The sequence below is a fragment of the Phyllopteryx taeniolatus genome, chromosome 19 (assembly GCF_024500385.1).
Source record: "Phyllopteryx taeniolatus isolate TA_2022b chromosome 19, UOR_Ptae_1.2, whole genome shotgun sequence".
In the NCBI taxonomy this organism is placed as follows: domain Eukaryota; kingdom Metazoa; phylum Chordata; class Actinopteri; order Syngnathiformes; family Syngnathidae; genus Phyllopteryx; species Phyllopteryx taeniolatus.
Genome location: NC_084520.1, coordinates 5,914,577 through 5,928,785, shown reverse-complemented (window position 1 = coordinate 5,928,785; position 14,209 = coordinate 5,914,577). Strand labels below are relative to the sequence as shown.

Below are 14,209 nucleotides of genomic sequence, written 5' to 3'. Positions count from 1 at the left end.
TAATCAAGCAAATTAAATTGAATCTGCTTTTCTTCATTGCAGGTAACTACAAACTTCAAGTGGGAGTTTCCAACCAGTATGAAAAAGTACATAAATCTATCGAGATGAGCGTTCGTCCTCTGTTAAAATGTCTCTTGCTCGATTGTTTCCCTCTGGTGGGCATTGTTAATGAGACTTATCTTCTCGAGGCCTCCACTGTTCCTGCCGCCTACAACATCACCTACACATGGGATTTTGGTGACAAATCCAAAATTGTCCAATGTGCTGACCAAAAAGTTGATCACACCTTTTCATCTGCGGGAGATTACAACATCACACTGAGTGCCAACAACACTCTTTCTGTGCTTAACACCTGGCACATGGTAGAAGTTATGGAGAAAATAACTGGACTTAGGGTCAGCTGCAACGGACCCAGTGAGTTGGGCTCTGTTACAGATTTCAGAGCTACTGTTGCAACTGGTACGAGGCTTATTTGGGATTATGAGTTTGGCGATGGATCCAAGCACGGAAGCCTCACAGATGGCTCAGTTTCACAAATCTACAAGTTTCCTGGAAAATACACAGTTAGGGTAAATGTCTCGAATTCTGTCAGCCATGCACACCAGTTTATCAGTGTGGTGGTCTATAGGTTGGCTGTTATAGGAGTGACACCTACTGAGTGTGTCATGACTGGTAGAAACACTGAGTTTTCTGCTTTGCTGAATGGAAATGTATCCATGCTAGTTTTCCTTTGGCTGTTTGGTGAAGGAACACCTGTAACTGTGGTGACAGGGCAATCCACAGTTACACACATATTTTCCAGCCCAGGGTTTTTCCATGTTAATCTTACTGTGAAAAGCTCTATTGGGACTGTCTCATACAATGGCACTATCTGTGTCCAAACAGCAATAACTGACATGGCAGTGCAGTCATCTAAAGATATAGTAGCCACAGGGGAGGAAGTCTGTTTCAGGGTGTTATTTTCTCCAGAACTGAGACCAGGTTGCCAATTTAAGTGGTTCAGCAGCTCTTACAGTCAAGCTTCTATGACAGAACATACTCAACAGTGTTTTACCTTCAGTGATGAAGGCCTTAAAGAGGTATCTGTAACAGGAAGTAACAAAGTAAGCAGCAAAACAGTCATTGCGAGCATCACTGTTCAAAAACCTGTCAGCAATTTCTCTTTGGTGTGTGAAAGTGAGACTGTGACTGTCAATACATTTGTATCATTTTGGGTTGCCAGTTGCACAGGCAGCAATGTGTCTGTGCTGTGGGATTTTGGAGATGGTTCCCGGGCAGAGCAGAAACAAAATGTGTCGCATGTCTTTACCGCAACGGGTGAATTCACTGCAACCGCCACTGCATTTAACGCCATAAGTCATAAATCTGTGACCCTCAAGGTGAATGTCTTGCATCCTGTTTCAGACTTTAGCCTTCAAACTATGCAGCCGTACAGTGTGGTTGGAGAAGAAACTTTTATCACAGCAGTTAGCAGTGAAGAGAGGAGTGCCACCTACTATTGGACAGTGGATGGTTTGGTGCCAAAACAAGGAACTTGTAAGTTTAGATTTGTTTTCCCCAAAGCAGGAGTGTATCAAGTGAAAAGTATAGCCCAGAACTTGGTGAGCAGAAGGGAGGCAGTGATTTTCGTTGAAGTCTTTGAGAGAATAGAGGGTCTTCACATTGATTGTCCTAGACTGACAAATATGACATATTTACCGACCCACGAGGATGTGGTGTTTGTCGCTTCTGTCACAAAAGGCTCCAATATCACATATAAGTGGCTTGTTAAACAAAATGAAATAAAGCATCAGGTTACAGCTGATGGAGAACGTTTTCAGTTTGTTGTTCGAACTCCTGGTCGGCTCACAATTCACTTAAGTGCCTCTAACAAGTTGGGTGATTCCAATAGCATTGCTTCTGTTCTGGCTGTAGAACATGTAACAAGTGCACACATAGCCACACGGACAGATATTGTGGCAGTGGGGAAGTTTGTGAATATTTCAGTGTCTGTCCTTACCGGTTCTGACCTGAAGTACTTTTGGTATGTGGACACTGATCTTCCACTCCTTGAGACAGATGCCCCTTTTCTTCTTCACAGGTTCACAAGCTCAGGGCATCGTTTTGTTAAAGTTTCAGTTCAGAACGCCCTCAGTGAAAGTAACGACACCAAAATCTTTACAGTTCAAGAAGAGATCGAAGAGGTGGACTTTGGAATAGGTGGCAAGATGTTTCCGTTTCATATGAGCACAAGTACTGCTGTGTCTTTCCAAGGGTTTGTCAACAAAGGTAGTGATCTGCACTGGGGCTGGCAAATTAGAGATTCCATAAATAACCATTTTTGTGCAACCAACCACACCTTTACCTACACCTTTCTCCATGAAGGCATTTACAGAGTGTCTTTGAATGTCTCCAATGCAATTAACTGGCAGGAAGTTACACACAGTGTAATCGTCCAGGATCGAATCGAAGGTCTCACTCTAAACATTACCAAGGATACTCTCTGTTCTGAGGAGGAAGTTACTTTCTTACCAACAGTCAAGAAAGGAAGCAATGCAAGCTTTGTTTTGATGTTTGAAACTAAAGACTGGATGCATAGTCAGAATGTGGTTGATGGATTGTTCACCACATCAAACCTTCCAGCAGGGACACATATTGTTAAACTGACAGCTTGGAATCAGGTGAGCAGTGCACAGATGTCAACCCAACTGCAGATCTTGGAGAATGTAAAAACTGTACGACTCTTAACCCCTGTCCACCATGCCATAGAGGCTCTGAAGAAGTTTCATTTTGAGGTGGATAATAAAAATGAGTTTGCAGTCAACTACACCTGGATATTTTACCTAGGAGATACTGAACCTTTGTGGCGCAGAGGAAAAGAAGTCATCTTTACGCCACACATCAATGGTTCATTGTCAGTGACTGTGTTGGCAAGCAATGGTGTTTGCTTCAAGATGCTAAACAAGACTCTGACAGTTGAATGGCCTGTTAAAGAGGTCCAACTTCTTTGTCACTCAAAACCAATATTTTCTGGCCATCTTGTATTATTTTCTGCTAAAATTAATGGAGGGAGCAACCTGAGATACGTGTGGAAACTTGGAAACTCCATAAAAGAGTGGCCAACACATCTCAGTGCAGTCAATCATACATTTGACAATGTTGGGGTATACATTGTAATGGTCAACGTCTCCAACAGTGTCAGCCAAATGTCTACACAACTATGCATAGAAGTGGTGGAGTTGGAATGTTCCAACCCTCAAGCCTCACTTATCCAAAGCCAGCCAACTATCTTCAGATCCAGAGTGAGTTTCTTTGAAGCAAGTGTGGATATTAACTGCTCTGCCTACAAGACAACATACCAGTGGGAGATGTTCAGAGTGTCCAATTGCACTAATGTTAATATGGAATTCACTGGGAACAGAGTCCTTCTCAATGGTACAACGTCACCTTTTCTCCGTCTTCCAAAGCATACGCTCAATGTGGGACAGTACTGCCTTTTATTCACCGTTTCACTCCAAGGAACCCCTTTGCTAGTGCAACAAAAAACCACAGTCACGGTGGTCTGCTCCCCGTTGGTGGCTGTCATTAAGGGAGGTTCACATAGACTGTGGTCAAGCACCCGTAATCTTGTTCTGGATGGAAGTGCGTCTCAAGATCCTGATGCAGGCCAAGGCGAAGAGGATGCACTCCAATATCACTGGACCTTCATGATAGAGGTGCATGCCACTTGATTTAAGCATAACAGTGGTACCTTGAGATACGGGTGACCTGATTTAAGAGTTTTTCGAGATACGAAAAATAATAATAAATAATATAATTTGTTTACCTTGACTTGTGAGTGCCAACTTGAGATACAATGTGGTGGCAGTAAACTCAATACAACACACTTCACAATAAGCAGCACTTTTACAAATGGTGAACATTTCATCAAAAAAGAGAGGTTTCAAGCTGTTTAATGCTACTCCTAGTTGAGGTTTATGGTCAAACTAAGCATAAAATTGCTTTGTCTTAGGAAAATCCATCCATCCATTCTCTGAGCCGCTTATCCTCACAAGAGTCACGGGAGTGCTGGAGCATATCCCAGCTATCATCGGGCAGGAGGTGGGGTACACCCTGATCCAGTTGCCAGCCAATCGCAGGGCACATATAAACAAAAAACCATTCACACTCACATTCACACCTACGAGCAATTTAGAGTCTTCAATTAACCTACCATGCATGTTTTTGGGATGTGGGAGGAAACCGGAGTGCCCGGAGAAAACCCACACAGGCACGGGGAGAACATGCATACTCCACACAGGTGGGGCTGGAAATTGAACCCCGGTCCTCAGAACTGTGAGGCAGACGCTCTAACCAGTCGTTGACTGTGCCGCCTCTTAGGAAAATCTGCTCGCTTAATGCTAACAAACAACGACCAAATGAATGAAAAACACTATTGACATGATAACAGTTCGACAGTCGCGGTTTTTGAACCCTTTAAGAAATGGATAGTTGAACACATATGGCCGAACAACACATATAGACAGAAAATATTACATTATTCACAGGCATATGTTCTTCATCCTCGACAAAAAAAAATATTTCAGCAACTTAATGAGTGGTCGAACAGCAGCAGAAAAAGTCTATTCGACTTCGTTTGACTGTATTATACAGTAGTGCCTCTCGGTGGCCAAGGCGGCCACACTAGAAGGCGCAGCACACTGATGGATAAAACATTAGAGGCATAAAGTGCTTAATGCTTCATATTTTATTTATATTATTTTATAGCCCTGTGCTTTTATAAAGTACAATATTGTAGAATGCTATTTTTCCTTATTTATTTATTTATTTCTCTGGGGGAGGACGGGGAGACTGGAACGGTATAATGGTATTTCCATTCATTTCAATGGGGAAAGATGACTTTGACATAAGAGTATTTTGAGTTAAGGGCATGGACACGGAACGAATTAAACTCCTATCTCAAGGGACCATTGTACTTTCCATCATTTTAAGTGTGATATTAGAAAACAAATTGAGTTCTAATTATAGCACTCTGGTTTTAATAATTTACCTCCCTGTGTTTGAATTTGCAGAATTTCACAATCCCCATTGAGAGCAACAGTAGTATTGTGACTGTACCCAGTATACAGTTACATCCAGGCACCATCTATACTTTCAACCTAATCATCGATAAGACGGGAAGGACACCGGTATCCTTCAGACAGACAGTGAGTATTGACTAGAACAGCCTTTCACAAATATTTTAATGCTCCCCGCTTTCAATACTTACAGAGTTGGTGTATCCCTTTAAGCCACATTTTAAAAAGTCTATTTATTTATCTATTGTTAATTGTTTTGAGCTGTGCATTATTACACAACTTGTATTTGATTCATATTCCTTCTTCTGTTATTGATGTTTTTGCTGTTGTTATTGATGCAGTAGAGCTCTTTGTAGATTGTTTTTTAATATTTTATTTTTTTTAATTTACTATAACTTTTATGTTACCAGGTAAGTCATTTGAGAACTAATTCTCATTTACTGTACTATTATTACATTTATTTAACCCTTCAGTGAGGTTGTCCACTGTTACACTAAATGTATTATAATGATAAACCAGTATGATATAATTAGACATTATAGTTTTTTGTTTTGCTTTTTTTTTGCAATTATAAAGTATTATATCCTCAATGTACAGCGCTCATCAAATCTATCAGTCAGACAATGCTACGGTTTGAACACATGCTGCCCTAAAGTAACAGCATTGATAATGAACAAAAAATCGTTTTCTGTAATGATTATTACCCCAATATGTCAAATTTCAAATTTATCGTTTTACATTATTCCTTAATTAAGATGTAAAATTATCTTCATGGGCATTTTTCTTTCACAGTCAAATCCCAGCAGCACATTCTGATGTCTACGATCTTTATAGGTGACTGTGTTTGAAACACAACAACTTGCTGTGTTTGTGGAGTGTCTATCCTGTCCAAGCCACACCCCCATCATCCTGTCTGGACATTGTGGAGAGTGTGATGACCAAGCTCAGGTAAGAGTTCAGCTTGTAAGAGCACATCAGTTTGGTCTCAGGAAAATAAAGGCTATGAAATTCAACGTGGCTCCACAGTGGACGACTGGTTAGCACATCTGTCTCCCAGTTGTGAGGACTGGGGTTCAAAGCCGGACTCGCCTGTGTGGAGTTTGCATGTTCTCCCTGTGCCTGTGTAGGTTTTCTCCAGGTACTCCGGTTTCCTCCCACATCCCAAAAACATGTATGGTAGGTTAATTGAAGACTCTAAATTGCCCGTAGATGTGAATGTGAGGGCGAATGGTTGTTTGTGTATATGTGCGCTGCGATTGGTTGGCGACCAGTTCAGGGTGTAAACCTTTTTGGTCACAAAAAACAACAGCAACACTTGAATTTAGATGCTTAATAAGCTAAGATATATATTTGGTCGTATGTTGATGAAGCTTTGCTGAGTGAGTATTTCAAACTTATAAATAAATCAATAATTTGTTTATTTTTTATCGGTTATCAATGTGATGGTGTTTGGTCCACAGTGTTGTCCAGCCATCTATTTTGTTTTGGTTAACTGGATACTGTAAATTGGTTGTTTGTGTATATAGCCTGCGAATGACTGGCAACCAGTCAAGGGTCTTCCCTGCTACTTTGCCAAAGTCAGCTTGGATAGGCTCCAGCACACTGTGACAATAATGAGGACAAACGCTATAGAAAATAGATGGATAGGTTGATCTCCTCTGGGAATTAGACTAATTCTGTTAAACTGTGGAAACCGTTTTAAAACTAATTAAATACTTTGTGGTTTGTAACTGTCATCGCAGTACAATTGGAGCGCTGAGGATGAGTCAGGCACGACAGTTGACCTCGAAAAGGTCGCCACATCTACAGGAAGACACTCCTCTAAATTGGTGTTACGTTCAGATGCTGTGCTGCCAGGGAACATGTATACCTTCACTGTCAATGTGACTTTGCCTGGCAGTGGCAGGTGGGGCAGCGCAAGTCAAATGGTTGTACCTAACAAGCCCCCTAATGGAGGCCTGTGTGAATTGAAGCCGGAGTCGCACATTCATTCGCTGGGGACTATAGTCACCTTCAACTGTTCGGGTAATCTTGCATGACACAACACAAAACTATCACACCTGTATTATTTCTTAAACTTTTGTCACATACACTTGTACTGTATGTTCTGTTTTATGGCAGGGTGGAGAGATGATGAAAACACATCCTCTGAGCTCATCTATACCTTTCAGGTTGCACCATGCCATCCTATAATGTGCCCTGTTCTCACTCTGTACAAGTAAATAAAACCTCACAGCATTAACAGAAAATGTCCATCCATCCATTTTATATAGAGTACCTCTTACCCTCATAAGGATCAGCGGGGGAACAGGAACATATCCCAGCTGACTGGACAGACTGACTCTGTCTTGTCTGTATGTAAAGGCTTGTTATCTCTTTCCCAAGGGGCACCCGGTCAACTTTTGGCAGCATAGTTCCAGTGGGGAGTCCTGTGAAAGGACAAAATAAGTCACTTATCACCGTTACTTTGCACATAGAAGACAATCTTGGGGCAAGTATCCTGGGTCTAAACAGGTAAAGCACCATGTTAATGTGTTCAATGCACATTTTCTTTGTATTTTCACAATTTCCTTTACCTTTCAGAACTCTGAGTGTTCAGACTCACGTAAATGCCAGTGAGTGGCTTAGAACAAAGAGCCAAACAGAGATGTGGGCCTTAGTCCAACATGGCAACCCTCAGGAAATCATCCCGTATTCCATTGCTCTCACCAGTCAGCTCAACCAGGTAATATGCAAAAGCAGATTTCAGTCACAGAACATGTACTGTAGCTCTTCTTCATGGACATTTACCTTCATGTGCATGAGCATCCTCCAGGAGGTGACTGATTTTCATTGGTTTTCATTTACATGTTTATTTTCATTTAGACCATGATTCCAGACAATGGACAAAAGACAATTACTAAAAGCTTTACCTTTGCTTGCAATGTCCACACATCTTCCCCCCCCCCCCTCTGATCCACAGATCATGTCTGGACAAAGAACCAGAGAGCTCACAATGAAGAGGGAGATAAGAGAAAATGTTACAAAAGCTTTGGTCTCTCTCCCTATTTCCTCCCTGATGGATGTTGATCAAATCAGCTCAGCTTTAGCCCAGTCCACTGTAAGAATGTACTATTCTGTCTCCATCCCATCATTCATTCACACATACATTTTTTTTTTACATTAGAATGAGTCATTCACCAACAACAATACAAATCGCTAGCAGTGTTAAAAAGTTAAATAGATAATAATGCTGTGTTTTATACGAGTGTTTGTAACCACTCTTAATGTTCTCCAGGCTGTTCCCCCTGAGTTAATGTGTGCCAACTGTCAGGAGAAGGTTCTTGAAGCAGTCGGGAAGATGATTCATGTAATGGAAGAACACAAAAGTCCTGGTGGTGGTGTTTCAGCGTTTGACACCGGGAGGAACATCCTTAGCATCATAGGTAGGGTTGCAAAGGCCGCAAGGCTCCAGAACATTTCTTGTAAATTTCTAGAAATGTTTCTGTAGTTTCAGAGTTGCTGGAAAGTTTCCATGTGAAATAATGAGAATTAGGTACAAACTGTAGCATATAGAAACAGAATAGTTCACATTTTATGTTGTTATACAAGCAGACATGTGTTTCATTAAAACTAATGTGAATTATTTAAATTGAATTTATGTGTTATGTATTTTTGTTGTTGTATGTATTTTTGGGATGATCATATGTGGTGGCATTATTCAATGAAATAACCTTATTTAAGTATGTAAGGTTATTTCATTGAATAATGCCACCACATATGATTGTCCATTTCACAATTACTGTATTATTATTACATTGTTCGAATAGCAAAAATATGAACTGACACCCCCAAAAAAGGTTTCAACTTACCTATAGATTCCATAACATGACTGCAAAGTACTACATGCAACTCATCATCAGAATCATCTTTATTTGCCAAGTATGTTCAAAAACACGGACAAGGACAAAAAACAGTCACTGAGCAATAAAGGGTTGCTCGTTATTTGGTAATGCCGCTACATTTTTTTTTTTTTTTTTTTGACAATTGTGCAAAAAAAATGCAGAGTCCTCTAGCACTTAGAGCAGTTCGAATGACTAATATTCAACTCACTTCAACATTGTTCCTTTGGCACCAAGATGCTGCAAGATGATGCCAAAGAAATATTTTTTTATATTACACAAGACTTTGGCGTGAACACAAAAACTACGAAAAGGTGAGTTTTTCAGCAAATAACAGAGGATAGGTTACAAAATAAAATCTGCGAATAGGTGAAACCGATAGTATAGGATCACAAATATGTGTGTGGGTGACCACTTTTTATTCCAACACCTTCCTATAAACTCACTCATAAATCATGATGTAAATTTTAAACTTTGAAAATGCCCAGAATTTTACCAACAAAATCACAGGTACGTATCAGGGACACAGTAGTTTGAATTCCGGCCTTTTATGCCGCTAGCTCGGTTTTGGTTCCTACGCATTGCCCCAACACGGTGTAAAACTTAATCAGTACTAATTATGCAAGTTCAAATCCATCCATTCTTTATTGTGCTTATCCTCATTAAAGCTCTTGGGTGAGCTGGAGCCGAGAGACAGGGTAAACCCTGGACTTGTCGCCAGCCAATCGCAAGGCACATAGACACACAGCCACACGCATTCACAATTTAGAGTCTTCAATTAAGCTAACATGCATGCTACTGGAATGTGGGACGAAGCTGTTGTAGTTGGAAAAAACACATGCAAGCATGGGGGTAACACACAGAAAGGCCAGAGCTGAGATTTTTGGACCCTAAACGTCAGCACTGGGATGCAGAGCTGCTAACCACTACAACTACCGTGCTTGCCCAAATTAGAATTGAGGATTTATATATACTATATATCAAAATAGGTGAAGTTATGTGGTCTTTGTTTGCAGGTAGCTCTCTGGCTGCTGCGTCGTTATCGGCCATTGCTTCAAGTCCTCGTCAGAACTACTCCAGAAGTCTGCAGGCCGCTTCAGTCATCACCTTGTCGGCAATGAGCCATGCAGGGGCCTTAATGCGCTCCCTGATGCATTCACCCGCTCCTGGTGAGGTGCCCCTTTCGTTCGTCACACCTTACATCAGTACAGCCGGTTTCATTGGAGACCCCTCCGACCTTCTCGGCTCTAAGCAGTCGAATCCCTCCCAGCTATCAACTCCAGCATGTCCATTTCTAATCCCAACCTCACTCACCACTCACCTCAAGAGTCAGCGCTCAGAGCTGGTGCAGGTGGTTTTGGGTCTGGATGAGTCTCACTCGTTCCTGCCCGCCGCTGACCCTCCAATCACCACCACCCTGGTCGCCATGGAGATAACCACTCCTCAGGGCGAGCCCATACCCATCCAAGATCTGGAGCCTGACCAGGCCATTAGAGTCACCCTGCACAGCAAGCTTTCTGTGGAGAAGAGTAACTCAAGTGGGGATGGGAGAGTGGATGGACATACTAATGGTACATGTCCCACTGTTGCGCTTCCACCTGAGAAACATTTGAACTTCACAATAAAAACTGTGGGTGGCCTGGATGACAATACAGGTTTATACATCTCCTTCAACTTCAGCATGTTACCAGGTAACACCGGCAATATTTTAAAGCTTTTCCTTTTGCAGTATTTACATGCACTGAACCTACTGTAGCTACAAAGAGCATAATGTGTCTGAATAGTGTAATATGAGTGTTTCAAATTACAACAAATTAAAATAGTGTTGATCCTTCTTTATCTAGGAGCGTTTTGATTATGATGTGATATATTATGCATATCTAGGAGTCACCACAGAGACTCTGGGCCTTGTTACGATAGAAATGACAAGTGCATCTCAGGATTCCTTCATAAAAGAGTGGCCTATCAATATTTCGACTCTTAAAACCTTCACAGAGGAAACTATATTTCTGTCCCCACAGTGAGTACACTTTCATTCTCATATTACTTAAACTGATCTAATTGAAAAAAAATATATATAAAAAAAATCTCTTTAACAGTTTCGATCGGACAGAGAAGACTTTGTCTGTGAGCCTGACCTCATCTATGGTGAAGGGCGGTCCTGTTGCCGTGTCATTATGTGTGTTCAGCTCTGTGTGCCAGTACTACAGCGTCAAGGAGAGGACTTGGAGTAGTGAGGGTCTCAAGCCACTGGACGACACTACACTCCAAACAGTGCAGTGCCTAACGCACCACCTCACCATGTTTGGGGCCAGTTTGTTTCTTCATCCTGGGGCCGTTGTGCTACTGCCGCCTGTATGTGGTCTAATCCAGCACACACGAGTAAATATAGCCCTTTGGAATTATGGTCCATGTCTATCCAGGCAGGTGGTCCCAGTCTTAATGTGATGGTGGGGATTGTATGTGCTGTTCTGATCCTGATTCACCTGCTGGTGGGACTCATTGCCCATAAACTGGACCACATGGACAGCTTGAGACAGAGGCAAGTACCCCTGTGTGGTCGATCGGGACTGTACCACTACAGAGTGCTGGTCAAGACTGGTTGGAGGCATGGAGCAGGTCAGCAAAAGTAACAACAAAGTACACACATTTCATGGAAAAATACAGATCAGAATACTGTGCAGCAAATTCTAATGCACAACCTTATCCCATCAGGTACCACAGCACATGTTGGCATCAGTCTGTATGGTGTCAACAAGAGCGGCTCTCGCCATCTGCAAAGGGATGGAGCTTTTCAACGTGGCAGCCTGGACCAGTTTCATTTAGAGACAGACGACAATTTGGGCGAAGTTTGGAAAATTCGAATATGGCATGACAACACAGGTATGTGGTGAGAGCAGAAATACTGTACAGTGGAACCTCTAAAGTTGAATGCATTTTTTTCTCTCGAATGCTGGCTTGTTCGGGTACGGAAGTAATTATTCCTATGGGAAACAATGCCATCATATAACGCCAATTAACTTTATAGCTATTTTCAAGAAACACTTTCATGTTTAACTTGAAGTGCTATCACCCATCCATGCATCCATCCATTTTCTTTACCGCTTATTCTCACTAGGGTCGTGGGCTGCTGCAACCTATCCCAGCAATCTTCGGGCGGGAGGCGGGGTACACCCTGAACCGGTCGCCAGCCAATCGCAGGGCACATCGAAACAAACAACCATTTGCACTCACATTCACACCTTTTTGTGTAAAAATATAATCACTGTTCAACATAAATACAATAAACGTTTAAATTAAATTACAAAGAGAAAAATAAATCTAATGCAAAGGTGAGTGTTGTCTCAAATATCTCACTTAAAATGTTTATCAAATAGTTGTAAAAATAGGATAACCGCTAGAAAAATAAATAAGTTCCAGGGTTATAAGTAGTGTGTTTGTTGATCTAATTAAAGTTCGTTATGTTTCTCGTGATGTCACACATGACGGCGCTTCAATCCCCACCCCCCCCTAAAATTATGATCAAATTCCAAATTGGAGGACCACAGGGGAGGGCTAGTGGTTGGCACATCTACTTCAGAATTCTGACTTTGTGGGTTGGAATCTTGGCTGCAGCCATCCCAATATAAATCGTCCATAGGTGTTTATGTGCGTGGGAATGGTTCTTTTTCTGTGCTGTATGTGCCCTATAATGGATGGCTGAATGAGTTTCGTGAACAGATCTAAGCTTGAAAAGATGACTACACGTGACCATGCGCTGTTCTGTCCATGTAGGCTTAGACCCATCCTGGTATGTTCACCATGTGGTGGTCTGGGACCCTATGACTGACCACATGTTCTTCTTCCTGGTGGATGACTGGCTCTCTGTGGAAAATCCGAAGAATGGTACAGTGGAGAAAGAAATCCTGGCCTCATGTAAGATTACTTAACGTCCACCTTGCAAAAGAATAACATAAAGTCAAATATAAAAAACCTGAACTCCTTCTTCGCAGGTCCCGAAGAACTTTCCCAATTTCAGCGAATCCTGTCATCCCAGTTGCTTTTTGGAATGGTGGAGCGCCACTTGTGGCTATCGCTATGGGAACGCCCCATCCACAGTGTTTTCACCAGAGCTCAGAGAGTTACCTGTAGTGCTCTCATGCTGCATCTGTACCTGGCATTGGCTGCTCTGTGGTACGGGGCTGTGGGTTCCGAGGGGCACAGGTAAAAACTGCATAACTATCGAGTCGTTTGAATGGCTGCTATAACAGCATTAAAACAATTAGTATTTGTGTTCCTGCAAGTGGGCCAGTGTCAGCCAAACTGCTGGTCAATATGGAAACTGTTGCGGTGGGGATGGTTGTTGCAGTTCTGCTGTTTCCTCTTCAGTGTTTGATCTGCTTTTTGTTTAGAAATGCCCACAGTCAGGTAATGTAACATTGTTCAGATCTTCTTATGTAACTGTAATTAGTTGTACGTGTTGATAAACAAACTTAATCCAACTGGACTGGTTGCCTGTCAATTGCAGGGCACATACTGCATAGAATGACAAGCAATCATTCATACTGAACTTCACACGCATTCGCAATTTAGAGTTTTCAATTAACCTAGCATGCATGATTTTTAAATGTGGGAGAATGCCAGAGTACTCTGAGAAAACCAAGGCAAGCACTGGCAGAACAAAACATGGAAAGTCCCCACAGGAAAACCTGACACAGACATGCTAACCACCAGCCTGCCTGCTGTGCTTCCGAATTCAGAAACGTGACAAGTAATTCAGAAATTTGTAAAATGAAAAAAAGAATATAAATTATTAAACTGTTCTCAATTTTGAGGAAGTTTTGACATTTTGTCCTCATAGATTAAATCACATTTGTAAATTGGTTAACAATTTACTACGAGAGCCTGTTTCTTGTGTTAAGCAACTTTTATAGTGACAGCATCTTAAAGAATTGGAGGATGCCTGGCTAGCAAACATTGTGCTCATCTACCACGTAATGGTAGGTTTATATATATGATATTCAAATTCCGTGTTGTGTTCTATTGGTACACCCTCACACAGCTACTTTCCTTTGATGTAAGGACAAAGTGCAGCTAAGTGGCCCAAGTGGTGAGAACATTCGCCTCATGGTTGAGACATCCTGGGTTTGAATCTTGGCTACGGCCTTCCTGTGTAGTTGCATGAGTTTTCCCTGGGCAATCCAGCTTCCCCCCACATTCCCAAAACATGCATGTTAAGTTAATTGAAGACTCTAAATCAAGGGTGTCAAACTCATTTTTGTCACAGGTCAC

The 14,209-nt window shown here is 41.8% G+C and overlaps 1 protein-coding gene across 1 annotated transcript in view; it reads left to right on the top strand.

The window, feature by feature from the left end:
• The window catches only part of pkd1b (polycystic kidney disease 1b), a 30,464-nt gene that overhangs the window by 6,477 nt on the left and 9,778 nt on the right, over nucleotides 1-14,209 (top strand). The window contains exons 12-28 of the mRNA XM_061755888.1: nucleotides 43-3,695; nucleotides 5,052-5,186; nucleotides 5,892-6,005; nucleotides 6,800-7,082; nucleotides 7,179-7,275; nucleotides 7,443-7,571; nucleotides 7,641-7,782; nucleotides 8,020-8,157; nucleotides 8,335-8,482; nucleotides 9,955-10,629; nucleotides 10,823-10,958; nucleotides 11,038-11,293; nucleotides 11,362-11,557; nucleotides 11,654-11,821; nucleotides 12,713-12,853; nucleotides 12,931-13,141; nucleotides 13,222-13,345. Of these exons, the coding sequence (XP_061611872.1) occupies nucleotides 43-3,695; nucleotides 5,052-5,186; nucleotides 5,892-6,005; nucleotides 6,800-7,082; nucleotides 7,179-7,275; nucleotides 7,443-7,571; nucleotides 7,641-7,782; nucleotides 8,020-8,157; nucleotides 8,335-8,482; nucleotides 9,955-10,629; nucleotides 10,823-10,958; nucleotides 11,038-11,293; nucleotides 11,362-11,557; nucleotides 11,654-11,821; nucleotides 12,713-12,853; nucleotides 12,931-13,141; nucleotides 13,222-13,345 (6,746 nt within the window). The remainder of the gene's footprint in view (nucleotides 1-42; nucleotides 3,696-5,051; nucleotides 5,187-5,891; nucleotides 6,006-6,799; nucleotides 7,083-7,178; nucleotides 7,276-7,442; nucleotides 7,572-7,640; nucleotides 7,783-8,019; nucleotides 8,158-8,334; nucleotides 8,483-9,954; nucleotides 10,630-10,822; nucleotides 10,959-11,037; nucleotides 11,294-11,361; nucleotides 11,558-11,653; nucleotides 11,822-12,712; nucleotides 12,854-12,930; nucleotides 13,142-13,221; nucleotides 13,346-14,209) is intronic.